Below are 14,174 nucleotides of genomic sequence, written 5' to 3'. Positions count from 1 at the left end.
GACAGGCTAAACGATCTCGCCCCGGAAGTAACATCTCGCCCGACACCGAAACGGGTCTCCGCGCCCTGGTTTACCGCTGCACTGTCGGCTACGCGGCAGCAGTGCAAGGTAGCCGAAAGAGCTTGGCGGGCACGATATGACACTGTTGCCAAGCTGACCTATAAAACGGTGGTCAAGGCTTATCACCGGGACATTCGCCTGGAAAAAAAAGCGTATCTTGCCAGGAGAATTGATGCTGCTTCCAACTCCTGCAAGGAGATATTCTCCATCGTGAGAGAATTCACCTCACCTTGGTCGAACATCTCGGACCAAAAACCATCTGGTACCTGGGCGGCGGATCTTGCTGACTTCTTTACGAGCAAGATCCAACGCATCCAGGAGTCATTCCTGGTACCAATGTCTGTGGGCCAAACTGAATGTGATATCACCACATTGCCACAGACCGGGCCAAGGGCGACGTTGAGTGTGTTTCCTTCGATCTCTGCTCCGGACTCCCTGGCTCTAATGGGCAATTTAAAATCGGGTTCTCCCCTTGACCCATGCCCGGCTAAATTTCTAGCGAAAGTCGCGGAGGTGATCAACCCGCTGGCTAATCCGCTTTTGAATCTGTCGCTGAGGCTAGGTGTGGTCCCGCAAACCTGGAAGCAGGCGATGGTGATCCCTTTGCTTAAAAAATCTGGCCTAGACCCGAAGGCCCCAGTTAATTATAGGCCCATCTCTTTGCTGCCGGCCCTCACGAAGATTCTGGAAAAGCACGTTCAAGGCGTGCTCTCCAATTTCCTTGAATCTAATGAGATCTTGCACCCCACCCAATCGGGCTTTCGTCCCCATCTTAGCACTGAGACTGCGCTCCTGGAGGTTTCGGAAACCATTAAAGGGGTTCTGGACTCTGGGGGCAAAGTCATGCTGGTGATGCTAGACCTGTCGGCGGCTTTCGACACCGTTCCCCATGATGGTCTCCTCGCAAGACTTCGCGAGATAGGCATACGGGGGACGGTGTTCGACTGGTTTTCTTCCTTTCTTGCCGGCCGCCGGCAAACGATCTGGGCCCCGCCTGATTCCGCCGTGATGCCGCCTCTGGGAGTCGGGGTCCCTCAGGGCTCTATTTTGAGCCCGACCCTCTTTAACATCATCATGACCCCGTTGGCGGCACTGGTGGAGTCGCATGGTGCCCAGATCGTATCCTATGCGGATGACACCCAGCTCCTCTTCTCTTGTTCGAGAGGAGGCGACTTTGATGGGGAGAGTATTCGGGATTGCCTTGGGGCTGTTTTTCATTGGTTCCATCTAAACAGCCTCAAGTGCAATTCCGACAAGTCCGAAGTACTTTTCTTTGGGTGCGACACCGAGCCTGACTGGCAGTCTTGGTGGCCACAGGATATGTTCCCTCCATCCTGCTCCTCTCAGGTTGCAAAGAATCTGGGGGTGAAGCTGGATAACAGGTTAACCTTGAAATCGCAGATCCTGGGGGTGTCTGGCATGTGCTTTGGCATCCTTAGGATGCTGCGGAGGTTTCTTCCTTTGTTATCCGTGGAACATAGGACGCTGACAGTTCAGGCTCTGATTGGGTCCAGGTTGGATTATTCCAACATTCTCTACCTGGGCCTTCCCGAATACCTGCTGCAGCGCCTTCAAGTGGTGCAGAACGCCGCAGCCAGGGCTATCTTCGGCCTTAGTAGGCGCTCTAGTGCCTCGGGCTTGCTGGTAACGTTACACTGGTTGCCCATTCGCAAGAGGATCGCCTTTAAGGCTTTGACCTTGGTCTATAAAGCTCTTCACAAGGGGGGAGCTAAGTACCTCCAAAAGAGAATGGTCTTTTATCATCCGACCAGGTCTCTGAGGTCGGAATCCCTGCACCTTGCTGTCGTCCCTCGGGTAAAGAAAGCGCGCCTTGGTGGGCGCTCTTTTGGAGTGCTGGCATCTCAGCTATGGAACTCTCTGCCGCTGGCCCTGCGGGGTGCCACTAGCTTATTGGCTTTTAGGAAAGGCCTTAAGACGTGGCTTTTTACTCAGTAGCCGTTCTTTTTGGTTTCTCTGGCTCACTACTCTTTTAGTCTTTCATTTGGTGTTATGTTATTATGCTGCAGTCTTCTTGTCTTTTCCAATAAAAGCGCCGGGACACTCTTTCTGAGTAGCCGTGCGCTATAAAAATGAACCAATAACATAACATAACATAACATAACATAACATTTTGTATGACTGCAGACGGGATGTATGACGGTACAACGCGTACCGTTACGTCGCAAGTTTTACAACGCAAGTCGTTACAACGACTTGCGTTGGGGGGCGCTGGATAGTGAATAGTTTAATTTACTATTCCAACTCCAGTCCCTGTGGATAGTAGGGAAGGTGTTGGATAGTAAATTAAACTATTACCTATCCTAGAGTGCCCTCCAGGGGAAGTCGTTGTAATGACTTTCGTTGTTAAACCTGCGTCGTAACGGTACTTCGTTGTAAAAGTCCCTTTGTAAAGGACGTTCCCCCTGCAGGTGTAGTGTGACATATAGTTTTTAACTGATTGTTGTGTGCTATCTGATGTCTTTACTTTGCTAACAAGACATCATTTTAATTGCTGATTTACATATTTTGTTCAGGAACTATGTGTTTGGATGCCTTGCACTATCATAAAGTTTAAGCTTTAGTTGTTCGCAAAGTAAAAATGTGAACACACCAAAGTACTGACCGTTTGTCAATATGGTGCTGTGTTTGTTGAATACACCACTTGCAATGTTGTTCCTCTTCTTCAGGGTACAGCTTTACTCATCTTGTGTAGCCTGTTCACCAAATTGGCCCTACTTACAGATCTTATACTGTTGCAGCCCAAAAGTTTGCCCCATTTTTGCCTTTACTTTCTGGGACACCTGGAGGCAACACTGGTCTAGTACTGGAGCTGTGTCATTTGGAGAGAGGACTCCGTTCTCGTATGAGTCGTGTTAGTACTCACCCAAAGACTACCCCTCCTCCCCCTCATTGGACCTTGCAGTGCCGACTGGGGCTTCTGCAGCAGATGGGAAGGTGGGAATCCGCTGCAGAATGACTGATGCTGCAGCAGCATACCTGGCCCAGATGAAACATTTCTGGAGTCGCATGAGCTTTACAAATCTTTGTCTAACCTGTGCCTGGTACCCCTGAGGAAATCAGCCATGCTGCTGATGGTCTACAGCACCCACCACCAGCAAATACACTCAAGACTCAGCTAGATTACTGGTATCTGCCTTTATCACTCTTTGAAATGGGCAAATAATTAGCCAGGAACCCATAAATTGTGGCTGGTGACAAATGGTGCAGAATCATGATGGGCAGAGTCCTGAAAAGGTAGTGCCAATAATACCAGAGTAAATGAGTCTAAATATGCATTGCTTTCACAAAGTCTACTCCAAAAACAAATTCACAACAAGTAAAAGTGTGACATTAAAGATGTTCTGTCTAGTTAAATGGGTCAGAAATAGGCTGCATTTTAAGGCAGTAGAGGATTATGAAACTTTTTGCAGAGGCATATTTATGTACCGAGCAGCTCTCGTGGTTAATTCATCTGCTGTAGGATCTGTGTGTACTCCGATCCTACATTCAAGAGTTTAAATCATCATAAAATAGATTAGAGGGTTAATGTGCCTGCAGGATGACTCAATATAATCATGATTACCATGTATCAGTTCCGATCTCAACAACCAATTGACTTTTAGTCCTGTTTTACCTCAATTTAGTCAGGAGGAATAGAGTTCTAAATTGTCATGGTTGAGGAAGGAGAGACTCAACTGGAATATCATGTTCCATCAGAATTGAATTGTCTGGTAAGCTTACCTGTGTTGGCCTGCTAAGGAGGCGAAAACATTTTTTTCAATATTTCAAACCTTCTGGTGCCACATTAAACTACTGCTAAAACAACCAGGATTCAATGTGGCTTATCAAAGAGCTGAATCCAGTCTTCACAATGAAAAACAAAATTTGGCATTACGCCATGGGGGCCAAGCTCCAGGAACACGGCTGCTGGTCTTAGCACACAGAACATAAGAAAAACATATGTGTAATAAACAAAACATGCTCCAAAGGTACCAAAAGGCTTTTGGTAGGGTGGAGTGTGGGGAGAAATGTTGTCATGCTACCTTTCTCTTTTGTGCTTTTTTCCGCTCTTCTTTTTCTTGTCTTTCCGGATTGGCGAGGTGCTGTCACACCTAACGGGAAGAAGAAACAGATATTCGTTTGCCAGAGTAGTCCACGCTGAGGCATTTGTGAAGCACATATGAAGATTGGCACAAACTTTGGGTAGCATTTAGAAGTAGGCGTAGGGGATATGGATCAAAGTCTGTGGCACCTGGCAGTGTGGCCCAGTGATGAATGAGTGTGAATGGATGCGTAGTCTATCTATATTTATTCGAATCTGTTAACTCCTACTTTTTAGCAAAGCAGAACTGATCAGAACTGAAAATGGTAGAAGGAAAGTGGGGTAAATATTACCACATTTCTTAAAACAAATTTGGATTGTGGGCTTAACTATTTTAAATTTTAGTAATGTTGCTTAGGCAAGTTGCATTATTTAGGAATCAAATGTAAGAGTGATGGTCTGGTGAAGGCAATTAAAAAGAGTGATTTAATACTAGTCACAGACAAAGACAGGTGAGCCATGACTTAAATTGACTTAAGTTTTGAAGCAATAAAGTTTAGGCCTAGGAATATCATGATTAGATATAGCACAGCGAGCATAACAAAAGACACACAATCCTGAGGTATGCGCATAGTGAGCCTAAGAGTGTACATAGTGCCCCAGTAGACAGGCACCCACATGTGCAAGCTATAGAAGCAAACAAAATATGAAAGAACTACAGGCTAGAATTTTAAATCCCTTATGCAAGCAGTGTGTCAAACAAGTGAAACGGCCCCTATATAGGGGGTAGGAGTCTGATAATAGTGTATAAGTAGGTAGCCTTCATAGGGGCAAACATGGTGTAGGGGAGACATGTGTCTCTGCCTCCAGTTCCATATAGACTGCCCTTCCCTCCGCCCTTTAGTGCTGCTCACCACTTTCTTGTTATGCAGTGCGGTTTGAATGTGTGTCCGGTTCTAATCACATTATTGGACCCCTGGTAGTAAGAGGGGGTTTAGTGTAACTCTCATTGGTCATGCCAAGTTCTGGGGTCCCCCTTGACCGTTCTGAGGCCTCTTCAGATCCCCTTTGGCGTTTCACTGGACCTCCCTGGTCTGGCCATAGAGTCAATGCCAGACTGGCTGCCACGGCCTCGCTTCTCATTGGCTGTACTCGATTAGGCCCTGAGATTATTGGAGACTTCAACATTGCCCCGTGTTTCATCTGGATTTTGTTCTTCTGACATGTTCCACTTTGAGATTGTCTCTCCTAACTAAACACATTTATTAAGGCTGCTTTCGTACTAGCTGTTGCAGTCATTTATGGCTTTCTTTCCTTCTAGTTACAATGCTTTTGGATTGGTTCCTTCTATTCTATTATTTGCCATATTGTTATATTGCATTGCATGTAGTTATTGTACCATCACAGGAATTTGTCCCGGGGAAGGCACTATTGAAAATGCTATATTACATATATTATATATCCTTGCATACAGGCCGAGCTGCTTATCCGCTTCTGTCAGTAAAATGCCCTTTTCTTAGCCCAGAATGTGGGTGGTTGAGGAAGCATAGTGGGGGGGAGGGTGTGCAGACCCTGCCACCGCCTGAAGACCTAAGGGTGCATATGATGTATTCCAGCTCGGACTGCGTGTGTCAGACACGAACATTCTTTTGTTGGAGTGGAGCCATAGGATCCATGATACAGGCAATAGAGGAGTTGTAGAAGTCTGTAAGTGCATGGACTGCATGTATTTCCCCTTGGGGAGAAAGGGCCCGCTTACAGCGGGTTGCTAGGTCAGCTGTGTTGATATCTCTGAGGTCCCTTTTCCAAATCTTTGGTTTAGTTGTTTGTGCCTTACACCGGAAGACCTCCGAGTTGATATGGAATGAAATGATGTGATGATCCGACCAGTCACATGGTATGATGGAGTCCAAAGTGATGTTATGACCTTTGGAGATGATGAGGTCTAGAGTTTCCCCTTTAGTGTGAGTGGGCTGGTCACAATGTTGAATCAAATCGTGATCATTCAAGAAGGAATTGAGGCATGATACTGCTTGGTCATTAGTATTTGACCAATGAAGGTTAAAGTCCCCAAGGTAAATGTGGGCCTGGACTGAATCCACATTGCCAGAGATGATTTCCATTAATTGCTCATTGAAGGGGAGATTGTTGCCTGGGGGGTGCTGGAAAGTGTGTAATTTGCAAACCAAGTAATTGTTACTAGAGATGTTGAGGCAAAGGTATTCACAATTAGCTGGTGAGGAGGACTCTGCCAGGGTAACTGCAAGCGTGTTCCGATGTATACACCACCTCCCTGCTTCTTAACTGTATCTAGGCGAATTATGTCATGTGTGGGGGGCACCAAGAGGTCTAGGATTGGAGTGGACGAAGGGTTGAGCCAGGTTTCAGTGAGGATAATGATATCTATCTCATTATGTTGTATGAAGTTGAAGATCTTGGAGGCGTGTTTGTTGGCAGACCTGCAATTGAGTAGTATGTAGGTATGGGCGAATTTTGCGAATCTCGCGTTCGCGAATTTTGCGGATTAGCGAACTCGCAATCCGCAAAATCCGCGAATTCCCGCGAATTTGCGGATTTTTTTTTTATGTTCGCACGGGTTTCTGCAAGTTCGCGAGGGTTTTGTACAATTTTGCAAATTGTGAAATTGTACAAAACGCGTGCGCACTTGCAGAAACCCGTGCGAACACAATGTGCCCAGTAGGGCATGTGCCTCTTGTGTGAATAAAAGGTCAGAGAAAGATCAGTTCAGCAGATGAAGAGAAAGAAGCTCGGGTATTGCGCTCGTGAAAGTCAAGGATGCAAAGCCTATCCAGCATCACAGCTGATTTTCCACGGTAGATTTGGGAAGAAGGCACACCTGTCCAGCCTCGACGACGCTCACGATTGTTTTTGGGCTAATGAATGAATCACTGAATTTGAGCATCAACTAGTTCGAGCGACCATGCGTGTGTTACTATGCAATCGCCCCGAAGGGCGCAGGGGTCCCTTGAGTGAGCTGCAGGCCTGTGCCCAGCCATGCAACTATTTTACAATGGCGCCAGCAAGCTGCCAGCGCCGTTGTAAAATAGTTACAAAGTTAGCTTGCACAGGAAGCACTGAGATAAAATAAAGCAGCACCTGCTTCGTTTTATCTAGTGGTTCCTGTGCAAGCTAACTTTGTAACTATTTTACAACGGCGCTGGCAGCTTGCTGGCGCCATTGTAAAATAGTTGCATGAGTGGGGGTTCAACTTTTGAACCCGTTACGTTCGCGGATTTTTTTTGCGGATTTTGCGGGAAATCCGCAAAATTCACGGATTGCGGATTTCCCGAAAATCTGAAAAATCCGCGAGCGTAACGGATTTCCCGCTCACACCTAGTAGTATGCACTTGAGTGGAGCCGGCGTGAGGGTGGGAGGGGTCTGAATTATGTTTACTCTCTTGAAGTTGTCGTTATTTATGACTCTTAGGTTGTGGTAGGGTTCTTTGTTTGGATTAAAATGAATGGTTTGAATTATTCCCTTTGGACTCATGTTGCTATCTGTGTTAGACGAACAAGACTTGAGTAGGCTGTCAATTTCCTTGGGCGTAAGGCTGGATGAGCTTCTTGGACGAGAAGCTGCGTTAGGTAGGGGAATGGAATTGGAAGGGGAAGAGGGATGGTCACGGGGAGCTATGTCAATAGTGCTGGCGGGGGCTCTCGGCCGGTTAGGACTAGATAGGAGGGGGCTTAACAGAGGGAGATATTCAAGTGAGAAGGATTTCAAACCGTGGAGTTCGAGGGAGAGAGAGTGCATCTGGAGGAAGATATCGTCCAAGTGTGCAAGCAAGTCTGGGTATTGGGAAAGGGGGGAAGTTGAGGAAATTGAGTGTGGAGATCTGGGGAGAGGGGTGGGTGTCTGAGTGTGTTAAAGGGGACCGAGGCGGTAATGGGTGATTCAATGTGAGAGGGGATGTCCCTGAATATAGTCGGTGTCCCAGGATGCATTGACCAGGATGGATGTCTCCCTATAACAACATGTTTCTCCAGTATTAGGGGTGTCTTTCATAGATTCACATGCTTGAATATTCCCCGTCGTCGAAGTGGGAGTCCCACGGTACATAAAGATAGCAATAATGCTAATATATATATGTAATAACATAATACATAATAAAAATAGAGATAATACACACTGAAAAACCTCTACAATGGTTCCTCCATAGGAATGCATTATAAAGAGAAAAACTCATTTGTAACATATCAGTGTCATTATGTTAGTCCAAACTGCAGCCAATCAGGCTCAAGCACCCTCTAGAACCTTCTCCTCAGAAGCTCCAGTCCTCTGATTTTCTACCGCACGTCGTGTGAAGGGAGTCTCCCTGAGCTCTGCTCAGTTTTCTTCATTCTTATCTTCTACTTCAGTTGTTTCTCAAGATGTCAAGTAAGAAGTCTTTGTTTAGGCCTTGCTCTTCCTGTGGGAAACTGCGTTTGTTTGAGAAGGACCCACACCAAAAATGTATTTACTGTCTATATCCTGAACACAAGGTGGCTGACTGCAAGTTCTGTAGAACTTTTCCTGCTAAAACTCTCAGAGACAGGGAAGGTCGTCTTCTTCTGTGGTTGAAGCGCCTTCAGGACAAGGACACAGTTTTGTCTGACGCAGAGAGTTTCCAGTCAGGTCCATCAACTGCTGCTTCCAAGCGTGGCAGTGTTCAGGAGTTGCCTTCTCCTTTTCTGAAGAAGAAAAAGCTGGCCTTAACAGTAGCCCCAGTAAAACCTACTGCTACTGTCACTTCTGTGTCTACGCCCACGAGACCTGGCTCTCAGGCGTCATTTCCAGCCTCTAAAAGTGTTTTCACGCTTCAGTGCTAGACCCCGCCGTCGTGAACGCTGGAGTGATTCATTCTCCAAGTCCCAGTAGAAGCGATTAACAGCTCTCTGGCGTGGACGTTTCTGCAGCCTTAAAGACATACGCCGCATTATGTGAGCTGTCGCCCACCCTGTCCGTGTGCCGCACCCCGGGCACCACACCCCCAGCCCCAATCCTGGGTGAAGTACAGAAACTGTGTCCCGTTGAGAGTTACCGACTACACGGCCTATCGCTGGCCAACGTGCAGAATCACGACCCCCAGTCCCCGTCCTGAAGAGAACCTGAAATCAAGCCGGTTCGAAACGCGTCGACATTTCCTCCCTGTGGCAAACACCAGGGGTGCCCCTAGGATAGAACTGTGCCAAATATTTTGGATCCTAGTTGAGCAACCCGGTTATAAATATAGAACCACAGGATTGGTTTGACAGGCAGGCTCTCTGTTCTACCACCTCCGCCTGTCCCATGGTCCCATAGTCCGATGGACTGGTTACATATTTTCTTTAAACCCTGAAGTTTTTGCACTGTATAGTATCACAATTCACATTGGTCACTGAATTTTGTATTGTTTTTTCGTGTGTCTTGCCTAACTGTGTTGCTTGATTCATGTTTGTTAATGCTGTAAATTTGTAAAAAAACTGTACATTTGTAGATATTGTTTCCATGAAACCACTGTCGTAACAGTTGTGTTGTTTGTGCTCGTGTCCCTAAATCTTGAAAAACTTGAGTTCAAAAAAGAAAAATAAATTTGTTTTGGGATTCTTGCCCCTTGTTCACGTGGTATATATTGACTACGTGGCATCTAGTTGTGTTGTTAAATCTTCCTGTCCAGCCACCTTGTTCTGTTTTTTCCTATTGTTGAGATCCAGGCTGGGCAGACGTTGGATCCAATACCTTCACTGTTTTACAGTTCACGCTTCAGTCAGCGCGGTCGTCGACGGGCTCGTCGACGGCCATTCCATCGACGAAATTGGCTGCTGTGGCTTCGTCGATGATTACAGTGACGACGACGTCTGCTTCGTCGTCGTCTACGATTGTCTCGTCGACGGCTTGCACGTCGACGAGAGCCTCAATCTCCTCAATCTCGTTGACGATTCCTATTATCTCGTCGGCGAAGAAGCTTCCGTCGACGAAGAAATCATCGTTTTCACTACATGTCCCGTCGACGAGTTCAACGACGACCAAGGTCCCGTCGACGCTGAAAGCTCCGTCGACCAGCTCGTCGACGACTTATATCCCGTTGACGAAGGCTTCATCGACGAAGAAGATAACACCCAAGGATTCGTCGACGAAGCTCCCGTCGACGAAGGCTCTGTCGACGGCTGTGGCAAAACACTCGTTGTCGACGAATACATCTAAAAAATCACCGTCTCCGACAGCTGTGACTACGTCATCATCGTCGACGGCTACTCCATAGAAAACATCTACATCGACTAAATCGTCGACGGCGATAGCTACGTCGACGGCAGTTTTGCCTTTGAATTCTGGAACGCAGCAGGAAGACGCAGCATCCACATCAGGATCAATGTCTTTCGCCACTATGCCCCTAGTGCCTTTGGACACTTCAAAGTCTCCAGTCATTACGGAGCCTTCCATGGGCAATATCCAGGACTCTACACTCCAGTTGCCACCACCTACCCTCCAGCCACCCTCACCCATGTTGGCTACTGACCAGGAAACAGAATCCATTGCGCATGACAATGGTTTTGGTGATGCCCACAGTCCATCGGACTTGATTATTAAGTGTCAGGACACTAGTTCTGAAGATGACGAGGAGGAGTTCGATGACCAGCAGGAGGAACAATATGTACAGGTTCCATTGGCAACATTCCCAGTATCTCTGTTTTCCAACCTCCAGCATATGCTGGATGATTACAATAGGATATTTCCTCCTACGCCTCAGGGTACACCGAGCCATGCTACATCTGAGACGACAGAGCCTACTCAACATCAGCAGCTACCTTCAAAGCAGACTTCTCTATAAACAGGTCCACACCATACCTATTATCGACTTTGTGTGGAAGGAGGGAATAAAGATCATGCAGGCTCCTAACTCCTTACCTGCTCAACTCCCTCGGCTGGAAAAGAAATATAGGGCCCCGATTGGTTCGCCCGCTTGTTTGATCTCGCATCCTAAGCCGGATTCAGTGGTGACCCAGGCAGCGCAACGACGAGCACGTAACCCTGCAACTCCTATCACTTCTCCACCTGATAGAGAGGGTCGTCGTTTGGATGCGATTGGGAAGAAATTTTCAACCATGGCGTCTACTTCAGTCCGTGCCGCTAATGCATTGGCCATTTTAGGTTGTTTCGACCGACAAATGTGGTCAGACATTTCTGCGCTAGTCTCGTTGATTCCGGAGACATCCAGAGCGGAAGCGCACCAGATCCTTCAAGATGGCAAGAGGGCATCAGAAGAGATAATTGACTGTGCTGTGGACATTGCGGGTACTGGTTTTCGTATCCTTGCCAGTGCTGCGGCTCTCCGGCGTCAGGGTTGGCTAAAATCCACATAGTTTCGTCAGGAGATCCAGTCGAAGATACTCGACATGCCGTATGACGGTGAGTCTCTCTTCGGCTCTCACATCGATGAGGCACTAGAATCGATAAAGAAGGATACCGATACGGCAAAGTCGCTTGAATCCTTCCAATTAAAAAAACAGCCTTTTCGTGGTGCGCGTGGACGAGGCACATCTTCAAGCACTTTTCGAGGAGGGCAGTCCCAGTACCGCCAGTACAATCAAGGAAACCAGTGTTACTCCAACCAGCAATCAAATCGTCAGCAGCAGTCCAAGCCCTATTGAGGAAAATCTATCTATAGGGGCTCCAACAACAAACGTCAATGACTTTCAAGTTCTGCAGAGATGGAGGGCGAAGCTCGCAGTTTTATTCCCAGTGGTCTATGATAACATCAGACCAATGGGTATTAGACATTATACACAGGGGTCATGCCTTGGAGTTCACAGAGATTCCTCCAAATTCTCCACCATCAGGCCCGCCACCTCCCCATCTCGAGGAACTACAACATCAGGTTCGTCTTCTGATAGAAAAGGGTGCAGTCGAAGTGGTTCCTGTATCTCAGCGAGGGAAAGGTTTCAACTCACGGTTTTTCCTCATTCTCAAAAAGACGGGAGAGTGGCGGCCCATTCTGGATTTGAGAGCTCTCATTTTATTCCTAAAACAACAATCTTTCTGCATGCTGACGCTATCGGAAGTCTTGCGACTTCTCTGCAGCGGAGATTTTCTAACAACAATAGACCTGCAAGACGCCTATTTTCATGTGCTAATACTCCATCGGCATCGGCAGTTCTTGAGGTTCAAGGTGGGTCACATACACTACCAGTTCAAGGTCCTACCTTTTGGTCTACGATCAGCACCTTGTGTCTTCACGAAAGTTCTGGCTCCGGTCATGGCTCATCTGCGTCTTCAGGGAGTTCAGATCTTTCCTTATCTCGACGATTGTCTTCTAAAATCCCAATCTCCTCAGCAGCTGGCTCATGACACACGTCTATGTCAGCAGACGTTCGAGTCACTGGGGTTAACCATCAATATGGAGAAGTCACACTTTGCACCGCTGCAAAGAAGAAACTTCCTGGGAGCTATTCTAGACACGAACCTGTCAAAAGCCTTCATCTCCCTCGAACGTCATCAAAAGATTATCCGTCTGGTCTTGTTCATCAGGTCAAAGCAGTCAGTTTCTGTGTGGACGTTAAAGTCGTTTCTGGGGATGGCATCGTCCTGTATCGCACTGATCCCAAATTGCAGGTTACGCACTCGTCCTATACAGGAGAAATTAGACCTGCAATGGCGCCAGGTGTCGGGGTCTTTCAACGACCTGGCGAGGGTAACGTCTCGCATGAAGAACAGTTTGCTTTGGTGGGAACAACCATCCAATCTGGGCGAAGGAACTTCGTTTCTAGCCCAGTCTCCGGATCTGACGTTGACTACAGATGCGTCCATGGAGGGTTGAGGCGCTCATCTCCAGGACCTTTCCATCAAAGGCAAATGGACGGCGACACAACAAACCTGGCATATCAACCGGCTGGAGTTGATGGCGATCTTCCTAGCGCTCAGATCATTCTTGCCCATAGTGCAGGGGGAATTGGTGCTGGTTCAGACAGACAACACCACCAGCATGCAGTACATGAACAAACAGGGCGGCACAAGATCTCAGCCACTGTCTCGACTGGCTCAAAGGATTTGGGATTGGGCTCTTCGTCACCAAATTTCTTTGACGGCGGTCCATCTGCTGGGGGTATCCAACATCCTTGCGGATTCTCTGAGCAGGTCCACGTCATCCACTCACGAGTGGGAGATACATCAGCCGACTCTAGACCTGGTGTTCCGCCGTTGGGGTCGTCCCATGATAGACCTCTTTGCAACCCCAGTAAATCGGAAGTGCCGATCCTTCGCAAGCGGGCATCCCCACCCAGAGTCCAGCGGAAATGCCCTCCTAATGAATTGGAGTGGACTGTTTGCTTATGCATTTCCACCGATCCCGTTGGTGCCGAGGACGTTGTGGAAGATGCGCAGGCAACCCTGCCACTTAATACTGATCGCCCCTCGTTGGCCCAGACAGGCATGGTTCTCAGAACTGCTTCTGTTATCCCAATGCACTCCCATTCATCTGCATCCACGTCCAGACCTCCTGACGATGGACGAAGGTCAAATTTGCCATCCAGACCCATCCACGCTTCAATTATCGGCATGGAACCTGAATACGTTGAATTTGCAAATGTAGATATGCCCCAAGAATGCAGAGACATTCTAGTGTCTGCTAGAGCTCCATCAACCATCAAGGCGTACAAGCTAAAGTGGAAGCGTTTCTGTCATTGGTGCGCTGCATCCAATATCCATCCAATCAACTCAACTCCGGAGCAGCTTTTGCCTTTCTTTCTGAGCCTCGCTCAGTCTGGTCTCTCTCATGCCACCTAGAGAGTTTTTCTAGCAGCTATTTCGCGCTTTCGACACAATGGCTCAACGTCTCTCTGTTCATCCAGAATAATCCGACAGTTCTTTAAAGGTCTCTTCAGGAAGTTTCCTCCTGTTAGGCGCCCTCCTCCGGCATTGCACCTCAACGTGGGGTTGTCACAGCTTATGAAGCCTCCTTTTGAGCCAATTCACAGAGCAGACATCAAGTATCTTACCTGGAAGGTTGCATTACTTTTGGCCTTAACATCTTCTCGTCGTGTAAGTGATCTTCACGCTTTCACGATCAAGCCTCCGTATTTGCAATTTAAGCCCGAG

General features: G+C 47.5%; 1 protein-coding gene across 2 annotated transcripts in view; it reads right to left on the bottom strand.

Moving 5' to 3' along the window:
- The window catches only part of SRRM3 (serine/arginine repetitive matrix 3), a 354,881-nt gene that overhangs the window by 121,223 nt on the left and 219,484 nt on the right, over positions 1 to 14,174 (bottom strand). For both annotated transcript variants that reach the window (XM_086954780.1, XM_086954781.1), the window contains one exon: positions 4,104 to 4,172. In XM_086954780.1, the coding sequence (XP_086810906.1) occupies positions 4,104 to 4,172 (69 nt within the window). The remainder of the gene's footprint in view (positions 1 to 4,103; positions 4,173 to 14,174) is intronic.

Source organism: Lissotriton vulgaris, chromosome 2_1 (genome assembly GCF_964263255.1).
Source record: "Lissotriton vulgaris chromosome 2_1, aLisVul1.2, whole genome shotgun sequence".
NCBI lineage: Eukaryota > Metazoa > Chordata > Amphibia > Caudata > Salamandridae > Lissotriton > Lissotriton vulgaris.
Note: the sequence above shows the minus strand (reverse complement) of the source record. Positions and strands in the feature narration are given on the sequence as shown.